At 32.9% G+C, this 26,402-nt stretch overlaps 3 protein-coding genes across 5 annotated transcripts in view; all 3 read left to right on the top strand.

Annotated features, from left to right (window-relative positions):
* Positions 1 to 26,402, top strand: part of LOC141531428 (uncharacterized) — a 149,041-nt gene that overhangs the window by 94,797 nt on the left and 27,842 nt on the right. The gene's annotated exons all lie outside the window — the stretch shown is intronic.
* LOC141530326 (uncharacterized) lies at positions 153 to 1,420 on the top strand. The gene is made up of 3 exons (XM_074247367.1): positions 153 to 242; positions 388 to 594; positions 672 to 1,420. Exons 1-3 carry the CDS (start codon positions 153 to 155, stop codon positions 1,392 to 1,394), a joined length of 1,020 nt encoding a protein of 339 aa, XP_074103468.1. The 3' UTR covers positions 1,395 to 1,420.
* Positions 20,896 to 21,909, top strand: LOC141531068 (uncharacterized). 2 transcript variants are annotated; one of them, XM_074248562.1, is made up of 3 exons: positions 20,896 to 21,215; positions 21,321 to 21,564; positions 21,752 to 21,909. In XM_074248562.1, exons 1-3 carry the CDS (start codon positions 21,186 to 21,188, stop codon positions 21,808 to 21,810), a joined length of 333 nt encoding a protein of 110 aa, XP_074104663.1. In that variant the 5' UTR covers positions 20,896 to 21,185; the 3' UTR covers positions 21,811 to 21,909. The 2 variants fall into 2 exon arrangements, with proteins under 2 accessions (XP_074104663.1, XP_074104662.1); XM_074248561.1 differs by having other exon boundaries at positions 20,896 to 21,564.

Below are 26,402 nucleotides of genomic sequence, written 5' to 3'. Positions count from 1 at the left end.
GCAAACTGACTGCTAAATCTGCTAAAATTAAAATGAACAACAAAAAAAAACACAATCTAACTGTCAATATTAAAGAAGTGAGGTTGACATCGAAAGTTTATATTCTTATAACGATATTAAAATAAAAAATTACACTTAAAAAAAGGTTGAAAATGGATAATAATCCCGACTTTATCCCAGAAACCCTTGAAAGTGCCGATGAGGAATTTATACCACCTGAAATTAGTGAAAAAGCTAATGAGGTTATTAATAATTTAACTCCTGAAAAATCAAGACCGAAGTATGAAGCAGCATACAAAAATTCATGCAGTGGCGAACGTCAAAAAAATTAAGCCTGTCGGAAACAGTTTTTTGAGTTATTTTGGTGAATTCGCTGAAAATTTAAAGCCATCAAGTTTGTGGGCAACGTACTCAATGTTAAGAAGTATGGTTGATATTAAACACAACATTAATATTTACAATTATTCAAGATTGATTGCTTTTTTAAAGCAAAAAAACAAAGGTTTTAAAAGCACAAAAGCTTTAACACTGAGTGCAGAGCAAATCAATCAATTCTTGGGTGAAGCTCCGGACAATCAGTACTTGCCTATAAAGGTTATTATAATTAATTAAATACTTTAGTGTGATCTAGGAATCAATAAATAAACTTATTAGAATTTTCATTATTTCAGGTAGCTTTAATTTATGGAGTGCAAGGTGCATGTAGGCGAAAAGAATTAACTGAGTTGATTGTGGGCGATATAGAAGATAAAGGTGATATGCTACTGGTCAAAATTCCGGATACTAAAACTGGCAGACCTAGATCGTTTGTTGTAACTGATGATTTTTACCACATTTATAAAAAATATGCCAAATCGCGCCCTACCAACTTAGCTACAAAAAGATTTTTTGTAAGTTATCGAAACGGCAAATGTAGGTCACAAAACATCGGTATCAACACCTTTGGTAGTATGCCGAAAATAATAGCAACATTTTTAAAATTGGCCAATCCTGAGTCTTACACTGGACATTCATTCAGAAGAACTTCAGCAACTTTGTTGGCTGATTCTGGTGTTGATCTTCTTCTTACTATCAAGAGACACGGAGGATGGAAATCCAGCCCAACAGCTGAAGGCTACATTGAAGATTCTGTGGGCAACAAAAAACGAATCGGTCAACAAATTGCTAGCACCATATCAGCCAAGCCATCTACCTCAAGAGAGCAACAACCACCGATTGATCCGGCTAATGAAGCAGCAGTGGAAACAGCGATGGATATTGAAATAACAGACAAAGCAAATGTTAATTTTGAAATTTTAGATGCGATCCCATCAAAAAACTTAAAAAATTTAAACATCACGTTTTCAAATTGTTCAAATTTGACAATTTATTTTAACGAAAGTAGAAAAAACTAATATTGAGCAGTTTAATTTTGTGTTGATTGTTTCAAATAAATTTACACTATGTTAATTAATATTAATTAATTTGTATTTAATATTCAAAATATATTTATTTCTTTTTTTTAAATTTTTTATTTGTTTTTAGTGACTCCCCCCCCCAACCCCCCGCCGGGGCTTCGCCCCTGGACTCCATCGGGGCTTTGCTCCTGGACCCCGTTATTTGTGCCTACGTATATCACCGCATTTGTAATAAAAAATAGTATGTGCAACCCGTGCGATGTTGTCGATTGCTCACTCGAGCGAATGAACGCACTCGCTTCGCTCGTGCGTTCAACTTCGCTCTCGTGAGCAATCGACAACTTATCGCACTAGTTGCACAATATACTATTAAAAAATTTCTTTTATTCCACTAACATCATAAAATCAATTAATCATGTATTACTTTTCATAAAAAAATACATCACACAACATTAATCTGCTAAAAGATAATAATAATACATAAATGTAGTTTATACATTATTCTTATTATTAGCAATCCCTTATTATCCATAAAGCTTATCATTCAATGTTTGATAAAGTATGTTTTAAATTTTTAATGTCCACATAGGTTGATATATTTTCAAATAAATAATATTCGTGCACATGTATGGCAATAATAACAGTAATCGTTAGTCATTATCGGGAGAAAATATTTATATTGATATTGATAAATCAACATACCAGGTGTCAATTGGTGGTCGGTGATTATTTTAACTTAATAATAATTATTGATATTTTATTTATGTTCTATCCGACGTTACTTTTCAATAATAATCATAATTATTATTTTAAATTGAAATATCGATGATATGTTATTCAATTCTTACATAACGTAGCCATTCAACAATTTCATCGATTAAATCAGTTGCATAATTAATAATTAATTATCAGTCGATTCATTCGAGATTTACTTAGTTTCACACAATAATTTAGAGCGAGTATATTTTAATAGAGCTTTAATTAACCATTAAATTAATATTTTATTTATACCAAAGTTGGACTAATTTTGGGCTGGGCATAATATGGTCACTGATTTGATTACCATTATCAGATATTAAAAATATGATGCAAATATCGAGTAACACATTAACCGGGAAAGTATGTAAAAGAACGAGCAAGGAGGCCAAGGGGAAGGTCTTTCGCCGCGAGAGAAAAGCACTCGGGCGTTGATATTAATTAGCCACTTAAAGTTAATTACTCGTGGCCACACACGCGGGTTCCGCATAGTCCGCCAGTCTCCGAAAGTACCTACTCTAACCAACTCTTTATATTCCTCTTGTATTTCTCCGCACTAAACTTTAAATGTAATAAGAGTAATAAATGAAAAATATTTTCCAATAATTTATTACATCTTTTTTCGTTCCCACACTATAAGTTTTATACCCATCCTATCATCTCATCCATTTAATTAATTTTTTCCCTATTTTATTAGTTCAATTCACTAGATATTAAATTAAACTATATGAAATTTTTAACCCGTTACAAATCTAATACTTTATCAACTATTTTATTTTTATTATGTAACTTTTCTTTTTTCCGACACTTATTGATTATCCCCTAAATAACTAGCTTAGAATTTAATATATTGAGTTTATTTTTCCGAGCAGGAAAACGCGAATAATTATTACATACCTTCATATTTTTATATCATTATATAATTTATTTTTGATCAACTAAAGTGAAAGTTTTTCTTAATCAATATTTATATTATTAAATTATTTTGTCAAATTGATATAATATTATTTTAAAAATTATAATTAACAAATACAATCGCTATAACATTGATTGCATGAATGATTTTATTGAAAAAAAAAATAATAAATTAATTTCAACTCATTTTTTGGTTCTTGAAGTAGAAAATTGGATAAGAAAAAAATTTTTTTATTTTAAGATTCAAAAATCTGTCGTGAAAAAGAAACAAAACAAAATAAATAATTAAAATTAAACATTTAATACATTGATTTTATTTTTCAAATGATAAAGTTGTAAATTTTTTACCAAAATTTGAATTTTTCATTTTGATTAAAATGTCATTGTTATAAAAAATGATCTATTATCCATATTTGAATACAAGCCAAATTTTAATTAACCTACTATAGTGATCACCGGATAAAACTTATAATTCGAAAATTCTCCACAAATTACTTTACCAAAAATTAGATGTAAAATACTGAACCAATTGTTCATCTTCTGCTGTAATTGACATTGAATTCCACGGTGTGTATCATAAACACACATTACGAATATACATATACATATACATTGTTCAGTTATGTTTAGTTGGATTGCAAGCAAAGTGATCGATCATTTACGTGGATGAATATTGCGAGACACGAATTACTCACGGTTCGTAGCTTTGTGTCAACTGTCGGCTATTATATATATGTATATCTATATATAACAATAATAATAATGCTTTTGTATAAAGGGTAGTAGGGAGAAGGTGTGTGTATATTATAGTGAATAATACTAGCAATAGGAACGAGCTAGGGATGAAGCGCATGAGGGACTAGCTAGTGTATGGTGTGGGTGGCTGTATGAGGGTGAAAGGGAGGACTGGAGAGTGAGTTTAGTCGGTTGAAAAGGTTGTTGGAGGGACAGAGACAGCGTATTATCCGGGCATGACCCTCGATGTGAAATCAATACCGGAATAGGGCGCACTCCGAGTGTGCTTTGTTTCATGAATCTTATAGGAACAGAGCATACATATGCGATCGATTCATTGTCATTGTACATTGGCATATATGTTATTATCATTCCTCATTGTCTGATCGTTTATCGCGCTAACTTTATCCCTATCCATTTAATTATCTCACTTGCACTGAGTATATACGTTTAAGTATGTATTTCTCGAATACTCGTAACATGTCAATATATATGAGTGAATATTACGATACACATGCATACATACATATACATATGTCAGGTCATTTTCACGCTTATGATAAATCGACGGATTTATCAACACGTCAATCACGATACAGCTATTTAATTGTTTTCAAATTATTAATTGCAATTATTTTATTTTATTACCAAACATTCAATTGTCATTCAGTTATCAGCAAGCGAGTCTTTTGTTTTTTCATTTTTACTCTCGTTTTTGTTCTTATTTTTAAACTCTGAGTGTTCAAAAAAAGAAAATGTTTTATATTGAAATAAATGTCATTATATAAGTTCAAAAAGTGAAAACTTCTGAAGCTAAGCAGAGTGGTCCATTCGTTTACAAAAATGTTTCAAGTCCTAGTTTTTTTTTTGTAAACTCGTTATTATTCTAACAAGGTAAATTAAAGTAACTTGCATGAGAAAAAATTTTTTGGCAATAAACTAATTTTTTTCTGTTATTTTTAAGATATTTGAAACAAAAAAAGTCCTTAGTTTCATTACCGTAGCTTTATGTTTTAGATTATTATGAATTTATTAAAATTTAAATTAGCTAAAAAGTTAGATTATTCCGATTAAAAAATCTTTCTGCGCAAAAATTCAGGGAATTAAAAAAATTTCCAAATTTTTCAGTGATTTTCAGTAGGTTGTACTTCAGTAAAAAAATAGTGAAAATAATTTCAGTTTATAACATTCGAATAAATGTAAATATGTAAATAAGAAAAGTAAAAGCTTAGTACAGCTGTAGTCATGAAAGTAAACACATGTTATCGATTTTTACAATATAATATAATATTATATATAATACGAAAGAATTCTATTTCTCTCTGTCATAGTTCAAAGCGAAACCCGCTTCTTGTATTATGTATATATATTATTGTAAGTACTGATACATTTTCTATAAATGTCTTTAGCACTATTTAAATTTAACACGTGTTTCTTTTGCGATAAACTATCACAAACTTTTTTATCTTTTTATCAAATCGCCGTACTTTAAGGTAAATTTTTTCCACACATTAAAATATTAATCGACAGTAAATTATTATTTGTTCATAAAGCATAAAATATGCTGATTTATTGAACCGAACTTAGACTTGTAGTTTAATGCCGACTCTAATTTGCAGTTTCGAGTGTCAGATAAATAATATTACACGTATAGAGAATACAGAATTCCGCGTAGAAGGTGGAAGAAGAGACTAAAGCGCGGGAATTCATTGTCAGGACATTTATTACTGTCTTTTTTTGACAGTCAGCATACATATACATATCACGCAACATGTATACTAGTATTTTCATAAATATGGACCACTTGTGTCAACACCGGAGCTCCCAAATCTCCGTTTCGAATTTCAAAATTGAAATTTAATATTGTTGCCCTTAAAATCGATGCGAAATTTTGCTATTTTTACTTTTAGTTAAAATGAAAATGTTTTTCACCAGATATTTATTTCAATAAAATCGGATATTAATGGTGTGTGATTAAGAAAAATTATTCAGTAGCAAATGTTCACATGGTTGTCTGGCAAAATGGCCGAGTACCGAACAGAGCTGAGAGAGAACGAGCTTGCGATACTCGGAACGTAATTAAGCCGGGGCAAATTGTGTCGTTTCCACATGCTGTAGGGTCGAGAGTAGTGTATGGTAGAGTATATATATAACACAGAGAACATGGGGAGCCAGCACAGGACCAGGATAGATGTACAAGTCTGTAATGTGATGAAATGGGATCGAGAAGCGAGATAGAAAGAGAAAGAGGAAATTCAGTGTAGTAGTTCGCTCTCTATCGAATAGAACCTCGTTGTAACTCTCCGGGATATGCTACAGTCACCTAATTACGCGATGATTTAATAATAAGTCGTCACGTGTGTTTCTACCAACCCCAATATAGCCAATCGAAGTTTAAACACATGTTTGTAATAATTTGATACAATTAATTTTAACAGATTTGATCGAAGATTGATTCATTTTATGTTTGAATAAATTAAATTGAATAAAAATTAGCAAAGGCTTTTGCATTTAAAAATTTACTGAATCACTACTACACAGTCAAAGCTTTTTTGAATTTTTATGCTTCATTTTATTAGAGCTAGAATTTTATTTTTTATAGAACTAACCTGGTTGTTAAATTCCGTAATATTAATGCATTTTACAGAGAAATGTTTGCTCGATAAATGTTTGTATAACCGCTCGTATTTAATTTGGTTGTAAATTTTGGTCTTGATGTTATTCATACGTTTTAATGTGAAAGCGTTATTAAAGATTTTTTTGTTCTATTAATATTGCTGACGTCGTATAATATAAATTAAAAATAAATATTTTTATTTTTAAAAGTGTTCTTAAAATTTTTTTATTGAAAAAAAAAAAAAAAAAAAAAAAACTGAGCTTTGTTTTAAATTATTTTGAGGGGTAAAGAATTAACTATAACGAGGTACATATTATAGCTCTGATAAATGAGGTTTCAGCTGAAAATTTTTGAAACGATAAACTATAAAACCGGTACTTTACTTAGGGAAATATGAATTCTTACCCAAGAATTTTTTTTTATGATGGAAATTTAAGGTTAAGGATAAGTTTATAAATCAGACGTATTTATGATATAACATAGCCAATTAACCTTGAAGAAGTTACTGAAATTAATGGTAATAAATTAAAAACACATTAAGAAACTATAAAGATAAAGAATATGAAAGTAACCAACCTGTTAATAAACAGTTCAAAAATAACCTGTCTCTCTATATGGATAAAAGTAAATTACAATGTAGTAGTTAGGAAATATAAAATGATATCAGATTGAAAAGTCAGTGTTGGAGTACATGTGTACTTTTATACCTTGAAAAAAGACTTTATAAAAGTTAAGGCGTAGTGAGTTTGAGGTGAATAACCAGAAGGTCGTTTTAAAACCAAAGTCGCCTAATTGAACTTGAAAATTTTTAAAATTTTTATCAAATTCATCGTTAGTTGTTAAAGATAAAGTAATAACATACAATTATTAAATTAAATGAAAATAATCTTAAATATGTAAGTATTTTTTGAATAGTTCCTTACTCCATTTAATTTTCACTTAAGCAAGGAAAACAAATGGAAGACATTCAAAGATCTTGAGTAGAAAAAAATAACAAAAGACATAGCAAGGAGTTTGTTAATAGCCGTGGTTAGTTGTAGGATTTATCGCGACGAGTTAGTCGCTCACACTCTCGAACGTGGCGTCTACCTAACTTAACTTCATCGCCTAGTCGATTTCTCGCACCTAAAAAGACTTCCTTGAATACCTTAACTCGGTTGAGTTTACTCGAAAATAACCACCGCATATGGTGGCTTTGAATATGCTTTCTATAACCATACCATCTATATATGTATATATGTATATAACTATATCAATAAGTCGATATATAGTACTTTCACTGCATACACACGTACATTACTTTATATACTTTCTCACAGAGAAGTAGAGTGAGTCCATGCACACATACACACCCACAGACATCCATATATACGTGGAGAACATATTTACAACGGATACGATAAGCACGCGCGGTCATATCGAGTGCACCATGCAGACTGCTGCGAAATTTAATATCCCATACCTCTGGGGGACATATAAGCTAAAGCTAAAGAGCAAAAGAGAAAACAACAATGCACAACTGAATAAGTATTACATATTTCTATATACACATCGTTACGATGAGACAATGCAATTTTAAACTCCCTTGAGCGTTTTATGAAATAAATATTTACATTTTCGTTCATTCTATTCGTATGAAACTTCATATAAAACATATATAGCATATCAATGCATGTCTATGAAAATTATCTCTCCAATATTCACCGAACTGAAAATAAAAATACGGAGAAATATTTGCTGTTGTTATCGTGTTGTTTGCTCGCTAAATTATCTTCAAGTTCCGATGACGCGTACTTAATCAGATAATGGCATTTAAGTTTATTTTTAATCCAACAAATGTATTATTATTATTATTATTATTATTATTATTATTATTATTATTATTATTTTGTTATTAAATGCTCAGGGGGGTTATCCCCGGAGTCCGATTCTCCGAGGGCCCAGCCTGAGCTCCATCCGTTACTGCTGGACCACTCCGCACAACGAGGCGGTTAGTGATCACAACAGGCCAAAGTCATTTCCCTTAAGAGATGGAGAGAACCAAGTAAAACAGCCTTCTGCATCCCAACTGCCAAGAACTCAGCTTTTGATGAGCAAGCTGGAACTTTGGCAAGTGAGGATACAAAAGACTGTTTCATCCCTCCTAGGACGCCAACAATCAGGACGACAAGCTTGACACGGTAACCTGGGTAAAGTTTGCCAATTTCAAACAGGAGATCCTGATATATTTGTCTTTTGTGCTCTTCTTTGGCTGAGATGTTGTATTCAGCCGGGGCCGAGAACTCAATGACATAAATGTCACGAGTGGCCTTGTCGAAGAGCACAATATCAGGTTTGTTGTGATCTATCCGCCGGGTTGTTGCAAATGGCATGTTCCAATATATTTTGCAACTGTCATTCTCAACAACCTGGGGAATATCTCCTGGCAAATAAGGCAGCACTGGTGTCACATCAATACCGTGGCAATGACGAAGATAGTAGTACAGTACTCTCAGGGCAGCATTGTGACGCTGGATATATGCACCTCTCGCCAGCACTGGACATGCCGACAAAAGGTGCATGAGCGTCTCCGGATGTTGTCTACACCTCCTACAGGACGTGTCCGGAAGCTGCACCTGGAGCACCTTGCTACGGTACTCAAGAGTGTTAATGACACCATCTTGGCAGGCAAATATGAACCCTTCAGTCTCGGACATCAGGCCCGCTGACTTTAAGAAGGAAAACGTCAGCTGGATGGACAAGCCATGATCACGCACGTGTTTAAAGAACACGCTGTGCATGGACTTGTCCATCAGTTCGCCAAGGAGTAGTTTTTCCTCGGCGTTCCTGATGACGCTCTTAAATTCCTCCATTCGGAGTTCCATAAGAGCGTTTATTTCTCCAAGACCAAGGGTTCTTGCCGCATATATTGCTGCCTTATACAAGAATGACCCCTTATGCGCATTTTCATGTTTATGTACAATTTGCATAAGAAAGTCATCCTCGTCTGCAGTGAAATTGACAACTTCGTGTGTTAAACCCAGGACCAAACGGTCGTGAAGCCGCTCCAAACTCTGCAAACCTCTCCCACCGATGGACCGGGAGAGGTATAATCTGGCGACTGATGAATTGGGGTGCATGCTCCGATTCATATTAATGATCTTACGGGTTTTGATGTCGAGATCTCGTAAATCCTTTCGGGCCCATTTCAGGACACCGAAAGAGTATAGTAAGACTGGGACAGCAAGCATGTTAGTAGCTGAGACTTTGTTTTTGCCGGAAAGTTCGGAGGACCAAATTTTCCGGAGTCTCCTAACATACTCGCTCTGGAGAGTTGTTCGGACTTCAGAGACCGCATGCATGCGGTGCTCTTCCATTCCTAGATATCTATACAACTCCCCGGCGTCTAATTGGCTTAAGACGCTCCCATCCACTAATTCGACATCATCACCAGTATCAGAGCACTTACCCCTCGCCAGATGTACGACCGCACACTTGTCCAACCCAAAAGACATTCCGACATCTCGTGTGTACTCTGCTACGATGTTGAGGGCCGCTTGTAGATGATCTTTATCAGCGCTATACAGCTTCAGATCATCCATGTAAAGCAGATGGGTAATCGAATAGTTTCGATCACCCGGAGGCCCCACAGAGTACCCATGAGTTTTACGGAGAGCAACAGATATAGGCAGCAGTGAAATGCAAAACAGCAGAGGGCTCAAGGAATCGCCTTGGAAGACCCCTCGTTTGTACTCTACAACTCCGGTTACGTGCAATGCGTTTCCACTTCCAATGTGAAATCGCGTTCGCCAGAGCTGCATTGTACGCCGAATGCATTCCACTATTTCGGGATTGACTCCCAGGCATTTGAGTAGATATAAAATCAACTCATGTGGAGTTGAGTCAAATGCCTTGCGATAGTCAATCCAAGCCATTGACAGGTTGCGTTGATAGTAGATCGCATCTTGTAAGACGCATCGATCCACTATCAGGTTCTCCTTGCAACCTGACAGGCCTCTTTTACTGCCACGTTGTTCATATATCTGTTGCCATACAGGCTCTATCTGCTGCAAGATACGGTTATTTAAAATTTTTGTAAAAATTTTATAAACCGCATTCAAGCAGGTGATAGGCCTGAAATTCTTAGGGTCAGACAAGTCACCTTTTTTAGGTATCAGTACGGTTCGCCCTTCTACAAGCCAGTCCGGAATCGGATCGTCAGCTCTAATGTATGATGTAAATATGCGGGCCAGATGGAGGTGGGTAGAAGTAAACTTCTTCCACCAGAAGACATTAATGCCGTCTGGTCCCGGGGCAGCCCAATTTTTGCTGCCATTTAGAGCTGAACGAACTTCATCCACACTGACTGCAGGGCTCTCTTCATCAGCATTCTGTCGACGGTGTTCCCGACAGAATACTTTGAAGTCGTGCAGAGCTGGAGTGTTGGCGTTCACGTTTGGTTGATCTCCATACAACTCAGTCCAAAAGCTTCCACCCGCTCAGGTGTTGGATAATTCCCGGTAACATCGGTCTTTGGTGTCAGAAACCGTGAAGGGCTGGATCGAAACAACGAGTTGTCGACCAACCGCTTCAGCCTTTTCTCTAATGACTTTTTAGCAGCCACTAGAGCCCGCAATTTATTAAGAGACTCTTCCTTGATGACATGAAGAGTACTCTTGTTCAGTGTGTGATGACGCCACCGAAGTTCAGCAGCAATGCGCCGAATTCGGGGCGTGTATGGTGTTTGAGTTGTGTCGTACTCAATCACACACTGAATGCGGGAGACCTGTTTCCGGACATGTCAATTTTCAAGCCAAGTTGTGAGATGCGCTGTTTCAACCTTGCCTCGATCGAGAGACATTGTCTCTCTCTCGGAAAAGCCGAAACTGCTGCACCATACACAACCTGGCTCTCACAGTGAGCAGGGTGGAATCCTCCAGGATGTTTGCACGGAGATCTTCGTTTACCGCGTCAAGCTGTTGTTGGGAGTAAGTTATCTTTTTAGATATACTTACTTACCGTCCTACAAAGGGATTGTTGTTGTCCAAGGAGGAACGGCGTCGCTCTTGGTGTAGTTGCGCCGGAAAGGAAAGTCTATTAGACTGCCTTCTGTCCGGCACAAGCGATCTTCTATTTCGCCGAAGATGAGCGGCATAATTACGCAGGTGTTTGGGCGTAAAATGCGCTAGCTCCGGATGCATATCACTCCAAAGAGTGTGCATCCGGGCCATATAGCCGCTCACCCCCGGCTCGCTACGTTGGTAGCACACCAAGAGATCGACTCTCAGTTCCTCCGTCCACTTAAAGTAAGTCCTTAAGGCGCCAGGGTCGTCATCATTCATCGGGTCCGGCGTGCTCCTCCCACCTGATGAATGGTCCTCATCCGAAAAGGACCGGTTGTGGGGAGCACTTCTGAGTTGGTATCTTGTGGTAACTCAGTTATTTCCATGCAGTGGGTAGTTGGCCCACTGCACGGGCTACGTCGTTCGCCTACAGACCTGATGTTATGGTCTGCGTTTCCCGCGATGCGCCGCTTGGAGGCCACGTAGCAAGCATCGCTACTATTATTATTATTATTATTATTATTATTATTATTGCATTATGTACGACATAATACATATTTAGGATGGTTTAGTGATTCGTAGTTTGTTCCAATGGTTGAAATTCTCTTGGTAATATTTGTACTTATGTAATTGTGATAATTGAGAGGGAGAGAGAGTAATGATGATAATAATAATGAGGATATTAATCAGAAATAATATTAGCATGTTTAATGAAAATAATATTAAACAATTAGTCGTGTAAATGTTTACATGGATGCTCAATGTAGATTTGAATGTTAACTATCGCACTCGTGAATAATTAAAGTCATGTATTTTAAAAGGATTTAAATATTCATTAAATGAAAATACGAATATATGAGTTCGAATCGTGATTCATGAGGAGCGGGAGTATGTACTATTTTTTTGTTTACCTCCAAAGACTTTGAAAATGAATTTTCTGTTATGTAATTTTTGATTGCAATTATAAAATCGTTTTCATTTTTTCGAGGAAATTCTAAAATGTGTTCCCTTGAGTTTGAATCTTCATTTATCAGGGAGTAAAAATATTTATTATTTATTAAGTGGAAAAAGGATTTTTGAACAGATAAAAAATTCTTTTTCATTAAAAAAACATTTTTTTAAAGACAATAATTAATTTATTATAAAATTTTTAAATTGAATAAATTAAAACACTTAAAACTAGTTGCTGGCATTGAAAGTTTATTTTTCCTCTCAATATCAAATTCACCGTCTTTAAAACTAGAAAAAACTTTTCAATGTTTCGTTTAAATGTGAAAAAAAGTTTATTTAAAATTCAATATATTATTTTTGCCATCGCGCCTCGCTCGTAATTTTCCTCTCATTCGCGCTCACATTCTCCACCTGTCGACTATTCATTTAAGCTATCTTTCTTTCTCTTTTAGTGACTCCCGGTTCGGGTAACGTGGCACTTTATCAAACCAGCCACCAAGTTGGTGAAGCCGCTTTATTCATAATTAACCGGCGCCCGCTCGAACTCATTCTACTCATCTTGCACACACGTGTAAATTGAATGGGTAAACATCGACTGCAGCAGTGCACAAAATCTCATAGACCGCGCATCATCCTCCTTGTCGTCGTAGTTTCGCTATACTAACTAAACTATACAGTAGGAACTGTACTTTGTACCCATACTCAACATCTCGTTGTCATCATTATATCATCCTAAAGTTACTTTTACCACACTAAGGCACTGTAAATATTGTCTCTTCCAAGAATTATTCTTCCCAATTTTGTAATCTCTCAAAGTTCCTTTAATTTGATATTTAACTGCAGTAATTCTATAATTATATTAGCTCAATATTAATATTTGATTTACAACCCTGTTTACTCTGCAATTTTCAGGTGATTAATTAAAATAAAAATATTTTACTGTCAAAAATTATTTTTACAAGTTTGAAATTCAAATTCTGGCTCAACTATTGTAGATAGGAAAAAATTATATCAAAGATTTTTTTTTTAACAAATTAAATGCTCTAATAAATAATCCTTATAGCGAAATACTACACTCGAATTTTTCATTCAGTCTCAAAAATACACTGGCATAAATTTATTGAAAACAAAAAAAATGTATTTATCCTCTCAAAAAATTCCGCTTCAAAAAAATGTTTAAATATAAAGTATGTATTACAATAGATATTTCATTCACGAAAGGACTATACTATTATCGTGAGAAGCTTTTCTTCTTTTGATGGTGTATAGTCGATTTCCTTACCCTCTTGTAATGCAATTGTTATCCGTGTGCGCTGGCTTCCGAGTTCAATTCTCCTTGGAAATTTCTCTCACTCGAGTTTCCTCTTGAATTGTGAAAATGTCATTGTAGTAGTAATAGCCGTAGTAGTAGAAGTTGTAGCTGAAGTAGAAGTGAAGAAGTCGAGTACCATTAGTGTTAGTATTAGTTGTCGTCCTTCGCCCTCTTCTTCACTTGGTGACTCGTTGTATACACGCCGAGAGAGCAAGAGTTGTCGTGGGAGAATTTTAATTACGTCTACTGCTAGAGGCACGTTCGCGCTTCGACCGATCGATCGCGTTAATGTCCCAGTCTCTGTACGTATGTGTCCGTGACATAACATCTATTCGCCACTGTTGGTGCTTTGCTGCAAATTTATACTTCGCCAGTATGCCACATATTACCATTGTCATTATTTTCAAAATTATTATTATTATTATTATAACTTTAATCAAGCCACCATTCTCTATGAATTTATTGCACGACAATCGTTGGATTATTCAATGCTAAGCTCATACTCATCAGTATTCTGTCCACGCGTACGAGCTTTTTTTTTAACTGCCCACTCTCATGTTAAATAAATGTCACGGAAAAAAATAAAAGAAAAATTTATTATTGACGTTAATTAAATTTATTTTGTCTTTTTTGTTTTAAAAACTTTTTTACTGAAATCAGATTGAGATATTTTTTTGTAAATTTTCTTTTTCTTTCAATCAAGAATACTTCATATTTACCCGTGCAAAAAATTTTGACTCATCATAAATTTAATCCGTAAACTTATATATTAAGACAAATATTTTTTTACAATATAATTTATCATTAGAATGTTTCAATTTTGCACAAAAAAAAAAATCAGAAAGTTTAACTTTGTAGTATTTTGTTGCAAAGTAAATTTATTTGCAAAAGAATTCCATATATTATCATAACAAAATTAAAATATATTTGTGATAAGTCCAAAACTGAAATTTACAAAAAGTATAATTTTTTTTATTTATAAACAAATGCCATAAAAAAAAAAAAAATAATAATTTTTTCTTGAGAGTAGAATATTTAAAATGACGTTGATTAAACCTCTAGTAAACTTGTAGAATGTTCTGACAAGCCAATGGGGAGTTACAGATGAATCTCATGGGCATAAAACACCCACACTCTCGCTAATAAACTAAACTTAGATCTTCCGTGTACTTAACCGTGATATTGGGCCAGTGAAATTAGTTCTGCCTTCCTCGACCTCAACTGCACTCCCTACCTATACTACACTATCCTATCTATTTTTCTCCTCTTTTTTGTCTCACATCCCCAGTTCCTCTGGTACAATAATCCTCTTCTTAGTCCGGTCTTATATTGAGCCGGCGAAACTTCCCGAGAAACTTTTAGTTAAAGTTAGATCACTCACTATAACTGTCGTCCAGACGATTTTCATCAATTCTTCTTCTTTAAATCTTTTTCATTCTGCATTTTATTATTCTAAAATGCTTACCCTAACTTTACTACTAATCCGGCATATTACAATAATAATTTAACTCAATTAGTTTATTTATGTTTACTGTCGATTATAGATAATAATTAACTTCATTAATTATCATACTCTGTTATCGAAGTATATTTCCATACTTCACAAGCACAAACAGTAATATTCAATTTATACGACGGATTGATAGTATATATGGTATGTAATTGAGGTAAACAAGATGATTGACTCAGCGTTGTTTGCGATGCATCAGATAGTTTTAGTATAACTTTCCGAGATTTATCTCTACATGTTTGCTTGTACTTGTCTGTGTATTTATAATTATATATAACACATGTACACATGTATTAATGTGTAGAGAGAGTAAAAACGTATACAAGAGGGACGTACAGTACATATGTGCAGACTAGTTAGTAAATTAACCCTTCCCTGAGGCCAATCGGCAAATTTGATTTTACGATCGTCTCGACTCAATTCAACTATAACAATGGTTGGTTATATAATATTGTTTATTGTTTATAATTAGACAATAAATATTCCAAATAGTTAATTAAAAGATCTTTTAAAGATCTAAAAAATAAAAAAAAAAAAAGAATGAATTAATAGATTTAACTGCAAAAGCACAACCTTCTCACTTAAAGCAGAAAAAGAGCGGAGTAAAAAGGATCTTGTTTTTATTAGCAAAAATAATATTTATATCATAAAACGACAAAGATAATAATAAATAAAGTACAAGTGTAATTGGATTAGTTTTAAAAAGAAAAAGTAGTTCTTCCGTAAGGAACATTGATTAAAGGAAAATAAAGCGGGACGCAGACAAGAGAAAAGATTGTTAGGAAAGATGTTTAGTTGCGTTAAAAAAGATAAAACGTAAAGAAAGAATTGAAATAAAAATTTCATATTTATTCATTTTATATACATTTTGTTCCAAAACTATTTTATCAAATACCACAATCTTTTCTCAAACATTTGTTCTTGCAATTAATTTAGGTTAACCTTTTATACATTTTTACTGAAAGGGTCAAAAGTGACTATTTTATTCTTTGTGATCTTAAAGTAGTTAACGGGGCAGAGAGAATAGTTTCATTTCTAATTATAATTATTGCGTTAGATGTTTTTGAGGATTCTTCAGTGACGAGTCATTTGACGGAGTTATTTTTTATTCAACCAATTATAAATGGCGGGATTATGTCAACATAGTAATTATTCACTTTTATGCTGGTGTCTTGATTAATAAACAATATTTTACGGTCAAGTCATAGCTCGAAAAAAATTAACTAAGAAAATCATTTTGAAGACTTTTGAATCAATTAGAAAAGTATTTGAACTATAAGAAATTATTCTTGGTTTGAGTAAATTTTATTTGATTTAAGAAATTTTCGTGTTGATTCAATACAAGTGAATTTTTAAAATGATTTTATTGGTTCAATAAATTTTTTTTTTTCAGTATAATGCTTAATTAGTCACAATGTAATACAGTAATGATCAACAGAAAAATATCAATAAATCTTATTCAATGTAGTATCATTCACGATAAAAAAAAAAAAAAAAAAAAAAAAAAAAAAAAAAAAGAGTTTGGTTTCTCAATAGTTTCTTCTTAATAATTTCAATATTAGAATCAATTAAAAACGTATAATTTCTATAAATAAATTATAAACCAGTAATCTAAAATCAATGGATCGTATTCGGTCAGTCGTATCTTCCTATCGTGTGTGTACATATACACATGCATGCACATATAAATCCATATAGATACAGATATAGTTGGATAGAACGGATAGTGGCTGGATTGCGAGATATCAGGTTATCCACGATCTCGAATATCTCCATGGTGGTAGGTTTATCGTACCGGCACTAGTAGTAGTAATAATAATAGTAATAGTGGCGATAGTGGTAGTAGCAGTGGTGAATCCAGTATACCGCAAATACAAGCAAACCGGCTTTCCACAATCGAGGCTCACTGGCACAGACATCACCAGAAGTACTAGTAGTTGATGTAGTAGTGTATGCAGTTGAAGCAGTAATACGAGCACCAGTGCAGCTCATAGTACCGTGCACAGATTGGATACGATTACATTGTTCTCTAATTTACTCGCTATTTCCACACTCATTAGAAACCTAGAGACACTTTAAGTCATTGAGGCTTTAAACAATGAATCAATTTACTGCTTCCGACTTCATTTGAGTAACTAAATCTTAAATAACTATTTTTCGCGCTGTTGCTCATTTATTTTTATTAAAATCACCTGAGCTAGTAATCGTAGTCGTAAGTGCATGTATATATTTATGATGGCACCTTACATTAAACGAATGGATGTTAAATCTGAGACGAGAACAAGAGAATGATTCCCACGAGTCTCTCTCAAGACATCTCAGTTCAGTTGTGTGACGCACTGATTAAGAGAGAACAGCGAGTGAGCGAGTAATTACGTTACGCGGCAAATTAATTAGCCATGCGACAACCGGTCGGTTACCGATGTGTCCCCTAAGGTGGTGGCATTGGCGGTGACGGTGGCTTGTGGTCCACTGCTTCCAACGATCGATTATACTTGTCACTGTCACATCCTTATACCCGAATATTGATGACCAAACCCGGATGTATAATATATAATAGATGATATACAAACACAAACATAAGCGCCCATCATATTCACTTAGTTATTTTTATGACAAACTATCGGCAAGTATTTTATTTTCGCGTTAAATAATTTTTATTGCTTTTTTATTTACTACAAAGGGATTTTTTTGAGTCAGCGCACGTTTTAAACGCCACTTGAGTGTCATCGAACTGTCGTTATCGTTTCCATATGAATTTCTAACGGGTTTCTGAGGAGAATGTACTGAGTGTATTACCCAGGAGGACGACTAATGTTACGATGACGGGGACGAGAAACCTTGGTCGAAAGAGAAAATAGAGAACAGGTTGTTGAGGTGAAAAGAGATGAAGCTGTTGTATTATTATATGTTGCTCCGAGCGACAGGCGTCGGTTCTTATTCGTTCACTGTGTTACATTGGTTCACTGGAAAGATGTTTGGGTGTGATGGAGAAAGTTTGATGGATTCGAACTTTAGATTTGCGTTTCTTTGGATGAATTCATTTTGGATAAACGGAATCGGTTGAGTGAATACATAAATTTGAATTGGTAACTTTGTATTGTTTTCAGTGATTGTGTTTACGTTTGATGATTGAGCTTTTTTATGCAATATTTGGACAAACAAATGATGTAAATGTTAAAAAATCCGAATATCAACTAAACTGGGTGCTTTTTTTTTTTCTTTAAATGTTGCTTTTTGAAAACAAATTGCTCTATTAACTTTAAAAACGCCATTTTCAGGTACAGTTTTAATATACTAGCGCTGCCACCTCCAGAATTCAATCAAATTACAATTTATATATGAAATGAGTAATAAAAAAATTTATAAAATTACGTTAAAATGAAACGATATCTTTTTTCTATTAAGCAAAATGAAATTAAATAATTATAATAATGGATTGTAAGATTAGTGTAGTGATATAAAAGTAAATGGGTTTTATCGATAAGTCATTTTTGCTGATAGGACCGCGCGACTTTAGCGTTTCTATTGCAGATAGGCTCCTATCTCATGGAATATGCATGACATGCCGATGCTCCTGGTCCCTGATCTAATTATACAGAGCGTCGCGCGAACCGCAAGCACGACCGCTTGAGGTAGGTACTTACTTCAATACTGGCTCGGCATTCTTCATCACCCTTACACATTCTCTATCTCCTCTGTTTTGATTTCCATCTCTATCTTTTTCACTTTCTTTCCCAGATATTCTTGTTTCTTCGAAACGTGCCCGAAAAAAATAAATCTAAGTAATGTGGAGAGACAATAAATTTGTGTAGACTTGTTCTCATTACTTTTAAGTAGAGGATTTAAACATTGATGCATTGACTTTAGAGTAAGTGGGTAAGTAGTAACTCCCTTATTTTCATGGAAAAGGAAATATGTGGGAAATTTAAATAAGATCTATGGTATTTCATCAGGTGTAAATTTGAATAGACGGTTTTATCTTTAAAATTTATTTAAAAAACTTTTAAACTCACTTATATTGATCTTTTTCTACCCACAAAAAATTTTTTTGATTAGTTAATATTTCTATGTATGGTCATGTCAGGAAATTTGATATGGTCTAATGTATTCATTAGGGTGATTCAAAAAAAAAGAATATTTTTTTTTTCGTTTGGTACTCTGAAAAATAGGTTCCTAGACACCTCTAAGAAAGCCTCTCCAAGCATGAGTTCTTAATTGTAACGGGAAGGTCCTCCTTCTTACAGTTTTCTATTTTTTCTTATTATCAGATAGAAAAATTTATATCTCGCTTCCAACTACTTGAAAAAATATCTTGTTCCTTAGATTTTGTAGGAAATTGAATGCTCTACAAAAAGGTCTCTTACGATTTTTTCGTAAACCCAACCGTTTAAAAGATATTAACGGTTAAAGTTTGATTATTTTTGGGAAAATTTTTTATTTCTTATGAATTTTATAACTCAATGAAAAAAATCATTATGAATGATGAAACTCATAGTTTTGTAGGAAATTTACTGCTCTATAAAAATGGTCTCTTATGATTTTTCGATCAAGTTGAGCGTTTACGAGATATTCATCGTCAAACATCAATGCATATCAATTTTTCTAGTTTTTGATCAATAATTCGAAAAATTTCAATTTATTCTGTGAGTTTCAAGGAAATTTAGACAAATTTGAGTTTTTATTATAAAAGCAACTCCTATAGATGTTTTCTGTTCAAAAATTCATTTGAAAGTTTTTATTCTAATAATATTTTTTTAAATTTTATCTTTAATAATTTAAAATCTTAATCGCGTTGTCATTTATTATTATGAAATTTGTTCAGTGCGTATTTTTAATTTGTTTTTCACAAAATATACATAAAATTTTCGTTCGAGGGGATTTTTGTTTTGAATTCCATTTCTTCTTCTGTTTGTCTTCTGAAACTAACGCCATCTATGTTTTTTACTCTCAACTATCTTCAGTATCTACCCATTTAATACCGTATTTTCAGTGTTCCTAAAACTGATCATCTTGAATACGTAATAAAATAATTCATTTTAAATAAGTCTTATAATCATCACATAAATTTATTTATCATCAATTAACCTACAATGAATAAAGAAATACGTTTTATCGGAATACCTCTACAAAGAATTTCGGAACGTAAGTTACCAAAAGTGAAAGAGGTTATGCGTGTGTTTTTCTACCAACTTAAAATTTTAAAGTATTCAATCAAACAAAGTGCTAAAAATTCAGTTGACCAAGTTATTGAACTGTGGAGAAAAATTAGATTCCAACTAGTGGAGCTCCTAATGCAGTCAAAAATTTCTTCGCTATCACAGTCAATGGTTAAAATTACAAAAAAATTTCGATAAAAAGAATTCAGCGCAAAACCAAAAGGAAATGAAATTTCAGACTGATCTTGAACAATTATTCGACATTGTGAGCGAAAAATCCTTAAAAGTGCTTGATGATAATATTAGAAAGTTGTATTTGGATCAAAAATTCGGTACCCATAAAGAGATTCTTTCTAATAATGTACCTGTATCAAACTTAACCACAACTATGATGGGAATAGATGAGAGTAGTAAGTATCTGAGATATTTAATTATTATAAAGTCAGGTAGTAGTATAACTTTTCATAGATGACTAGATGACATTTGACTAGACAATTTTGGAGTCCTTTCTTAATTATTTGTCATCAAAATGAATAAATTCTATACATTTTCTTCGTTTAATTTATAAAACAGATCTTATTCCAGACTTAGGTCAACCGTCTACCAGTCATGCGATTGTTCCAAGTGAAAAATCAGAGTCGTTCTCTACGTATACATTAAGTGGAGTTACAAATCTTGGATCTGATTCAGAGTATGAACCTCCAATTCCGACAAAACGAGCAAAACTTGATGTCTTAACTCCTGAAGTCATTTTTGGACTCGACCGAGCTAATGTCAGCAGTAGAAATGCGATGTTTATTATTGCTCCGGTTTTACTAGCAGTAGGTATTAAAATTGAAGATACAACGCTCAGTTATAGTTCAATTCAACGAGCTCGTATGCTTCAAAGAGAAGACATTGCTAAAGGACTTAATGACAACTTTAAGACACACGATAAATACGTTGTGCATTGGGACGGAAAAATGCTGAATGACCTTGTTGGATCAAAATCTGTGGAACGGCTACCAGTTATTTTAACTGCATTTGGTACCGAACAATTACTTGGGGTTCCAAAAATGAATTCTGGGACGGCAGACAATCAAACATCAGCCATTTTATCGACATTGAGTGAATGGGGTATTACTAATTATGTTAAGGCGATGTGTTTTGACACGACGGCAGTTAATACAGGTAACTTATCAATGATAATTTAATCTAAAAAATATCTAATTATTAACGTTCTAGTTTAATTTTTATTGCTTACTGAATTTCACTTTTGAAATTATTGAGAATTATTTACTCATTTGGATTTTAAATATAATCTACAATTTGTTGAAAATATTAAATTTAACGATAGTTATCTATTTTCTTTATACAGGAATTCATAACGGTACATGTAAGGCAATTGAAAAGACTTTGGGAAGAGAGTTAATCTAGTTACCATGTCGTCACCACATTTTTGAGATCATATTGAGAAGTGCATTTGAAGTATATTGGCCTGTGTCATCTGGGCCAAACGTACCAATGTTCGGAAGATTTAAAAATCATGGGATGAAATAAATAAAACTAATTATAAATCTGGAATTGAAGATACTGTTGTTGCTGATATCATTTTGGATAAAAAAATGAAATATCTAGTTTAATTGCACAATCCTTACAGGTATGATTTAACTGCGATTTTAAGAAAAAAATTTTCTTGTTTCTGACAAATTTTTAATTGTTTTTGATAGTTACTACAACCCCGAGATGACTATAAAGAATTGTTGGAATTGTCGTTGATTTTCCTTGGAGAAATGCCTCAAGAAGAAATTTTTTCAAACGTCCTGGTGCAATTCATCATGCTAGGTGGATGGCGAAGGCAATTTACAGTTTAAAAATGTTTCTATTCAGAAATGAATTTAAACTTTCTAATAAAGAATTGGACGGTCTTCGGCAAATTTGTATATTTATAGTTACACTGTATTTAAAAGCTTGGTTTTCATCAACTTCTGCAACAACTGCTGCTAATCATGACTTGCAGTTTTTGAAAAATTTATTCGAGTACAAAAATATCAATTCATTGATTTCTTCAGCAACTTGTGAAAAATGATTTTGCATTTATGGTATTTAAGTGATGAACTTGCCATTTTATCATTATTTGACGATACCGTTTCATTGGAAGTAAAAAAATATTGTTGGAGCTGTTAATACTCGTAACGGTACAGATTCTAAAGCTAAAAAATTTATAATTGATAAAAACGATTTGAATTCATTAACGCAAAAAGTCTGAGTGACTTTGTTTCTAAAAAGTCTTTAAATCTCTTTAAAATCTTTGATTTACCATATGACTTCCTTGATAAAGATATTGAATCGTGGCCTACTAATGACAGTTACATTGAAAATAAAGAATACTTTAACCAATTGAAAGTTGTTAATGATTCAGCAGAACGAGCTGTTGCATTAGTTAGTGAGTATAATCAATGCTTGACAAAAATGAAGAGCAATTCCAATACTTATTGCAAATTATCAAAGAACATCGAAAAAACTACCCAAACTGCAATAGAGGAAATTATTTACAGTAAAAGTGTACCGTTATGTTGAAAATATTGAAAATTATATGGCAGTTGATAATTAAATAAATAAATTCTTCGATAAAAAAGTGAAACACATGTGAAACACACTAAATTGAATTATATATTTAAAAAAATGCACTAATTTTTTGTTTTAATGTAATCAAACATGTCCAAGACTAAAAAAACTAATTAAAAAAATAGTTCATAACATATTTCTATTCATAGAAACTCAAATTTGTCTAAATTTCCTTGAAACTCACAGAATAAATTGAAATTTTTCGAATTATTGATCAAAAACTAGAAAAATTGATATGCATTGATGTTTGACGATGAATATCTCGTAAACGCTCAACTTGATCGAAAAATCATAAGAGACCATTTTTATAGAGCAGTAAATTTCCTACAAAACTATGAGTTTCATCATTCATAATGATTTTTTTCATTGAGTTATAAAATTCATAAGAAATAAAAAATTTTCCCAAAAATAATCAAACTTTAACCGTTAATATCTTTTAAACGGTTGGGTTTACGAAAAAAATCGTAAGAGACCTTTTTTGTAGAGCATTCAATTTCCTACAAAATCTAAGGAACAAGATATTTTTTCAAGTAGTTGGAAGCGAGATATAAATTTTTCTATCTGATAATAAGAAAAAATAGAAAACTGTAAGAAGGAGGACCTTCCCGTTACAATTAAGAACTCATGCTTGGAGAGGCTTTCTTAGAGGTGTCTAGGAACCTATTTTTCAGAGTACCAAACGAAAAAAAAAATATTCTTTTTTTTTGAATCACCCTAGTATTCATATATAATGCTTGATATAAAAATTGGTCATATCAAGCTATAATATATTACTTTCTGACTAAAAGTAGTGTTGAAAACTCTGACAGAAGTTGCATGGTCGCTGAATCGTCTCTTTACTGGAGGTTTAAGCTTGTGGTATTAAGCAATAAAACAAAAATTAATTTTTTATTCTTTTAAGCATCTTATTTGATATTGATTTTCAGTTTAGTCAACTACAAAATCAATTTTTGTTTTCATACGTCGTGTTGATTGACGTAAAAATTTTCTGTAAAAATAAAAAGTTGATCAATAATTTTTTCATATTAATACATATAGTCTGGTATAATTATGTAAGTATGATCACACCAGAAAATTTTTTCATGAATATTGATTGTCGCTAAAGATTACCGGAAGATGGCGGTAATGTACATTTTCGACATAAATCAAAAGATCGCGTTACCTGAAGTGATAAAAGCGGGTAATTGAATACTAAACTCGAATAAATCGCACATCTGTAACTTATACAAACTTTCCAATTATTATTAACAGCGAAATATTTCTTTCGTTTCCGTCAGTTCCTCACATTCAATTAGTAGCAGTCGCGAATCTATAAAATCTCTCTTGTTATATACATCTCCTTAGCTCTGCGATCTACATAATTACATAGTTAAATAGTTACACGGATCTATATCAATTCCCGTAGTTATCCCTCTCTTCCTCACTCACTCTCCCAAGCTTACCTTATCTCTTGATTGTTTGTGAGTCAGTTATCGCCGTCGATTCGAATTATCCGAGGTCGGGAGTTAAACTTCTACTTGACTGGTGGTTCTGCCAGCATCTCGTAGCTCCGAGAGTTCGTGTTCGTGGCTTGATGCCTGCTTCTGCTTTTCTAGCTTCTCTTGGTAGTGCTAGTTCCCTAGCTCCTGATACTAAGTACAGTTGGGACGCGACTGAATCTAAACCGAGTAGTTGAAAGTGAAGCAAGCACGATCCTCAAGATAATTTAACTTGGTCTCTGCTTTGCTTTAATATTATCGATAATATTTTCTATCCCACATCCGGTTATTAAATTTTTTTTCGTCCAGACACTTATAACTCGAAGAATCTCAAGAGATCCGAGTTTCTGAGTCCATTAATGGTCTTCCCTTAAATTTTCTTGCTCACTTTATTTTAAATTATAATTCAATTAATTTAATTTAAATCTATCGTAAATTTTTGTCTTTAATGCGATAAAACGAGCGTTTAACTTTTTAATATGTATTTATAGAGACATTTTATGAATAAAGTGTGAACCACCTTGCAAACCGGTAAGAGATAGACTTATCGTACTTAACTGTGATTCATTATTTCAAAGTATTAATATAACTCTACACAGCAAAGTCGATATTCACCCGTTTTTTATTTCTGTATCGTATTTCATGCGATTTTATTAACAATTTTAAATACACTCAGCTAGTACTAAATTGACCGACTTTCTACAGAGTTTAATTGATAAAATAAAAAATTATCCCGCCGTTTATTAACACCGTGAATTAATTCGAAAAGAAAAAAAGAATAGAGACTTAAAAACTATAATCAATATCAATATAAATTAACCTTCTCATTTTCTTGGTATTGTATCGGCGTAACACGGAATTTCACTTTTATAATAATACGCACACATGTTCCGATAGTGGTAGAGGTGTGCACGGATAGATTTATTCATTTTCACATGGAAGCGCCGGCTCATAAACACCGGGTGAATATAAATCGCTCGTTCGTTTACGCTATCTCATGCCGTCCGGTATATCCCAGCGTATAATAATCATAATAATTACTATTATTATTATTACTATAGTCATAGTGGTAGTGGTAGGTGGTAGGATGCAGTAAGTAAGTAAATGTATGGAAAGGAAATGAACGGAAGAAGGAAAAGCTTATATGTTTATGTTATATAGTTGTATGCATACATATGTATACACTTAAATATACTTTATAGAAATAAGCTTATAATGGAGAGGATAAAGTGAAGAAGAGCAATAAAATTGTGATTTAACTGTACAGTACAGTAAACCTTATTCGAGTTCCTTCACGATTTAACGATACAGTTATTCTACAGTCACTGTGAATCTGTGGTATGTTCACGGTATCAGGATTCCTATCAAAATTCAACATTCCGGTTAAACTATTTACTCATTGACCTAGACTAATATAAATATAAATGCAAATAAAAACCAGAATTTAAGGACACTAAAAATTCAATTTTATTCCAATTAAATTTTTAACCTTTTTTTTTCAATAATCTGAATTTTAGTAAATGTTGAAATTGCAATGAAATATTTATGTTTAGGACCGAAAAAAAATTCAACATGTTTCCATAAATTTATTCTGTTTAAATTGGGCAACTTTTAAAACTTCTTAACACTGTAGACTTTTTAAAATTATTTGATAAATTTGAAACATTTTTAATATTCTAGACAGTTGTAGTGTTTCCTGAAGTCTATAAAGTCGTAAGATTTACAATTTCCGTATATCCAACAAACAATATACACTAACGGTAAAATTATGAAACTGAATATAAGTACATGATAGAGCCACAAAGAGAAGTTGTAAAAGTTTTGGTAATGGAAAACACAAAAATAAAAAATGAAAGTTTTAAACATTATTCGGTTGATCTTCAGACACGAAGATTAATTCTCATGAGTATACAACCAAGGTTA

The sequence above is a fragment of the Cotesia typhae genome, unplaced genomic scaffold (genome assembly GCF_013202065.1).
Source record: "Cotesia typhae breed Kobodo isofemale line unplaced genomic scaffold, CoteBio_Ctyphae contig_5, whole genome shotgun sequence".
NCBI lineage: Eukaryota > Metazoa > Arthropoda > Insecta > Hymenoptera > Braconidae > Cotesia > Cotesia typhae.
The sequence above is the reverse complement of the archived record's forward strand: the minus strand, read 5'-3'. Positions and strand labels throughout refer to the sequence as shown.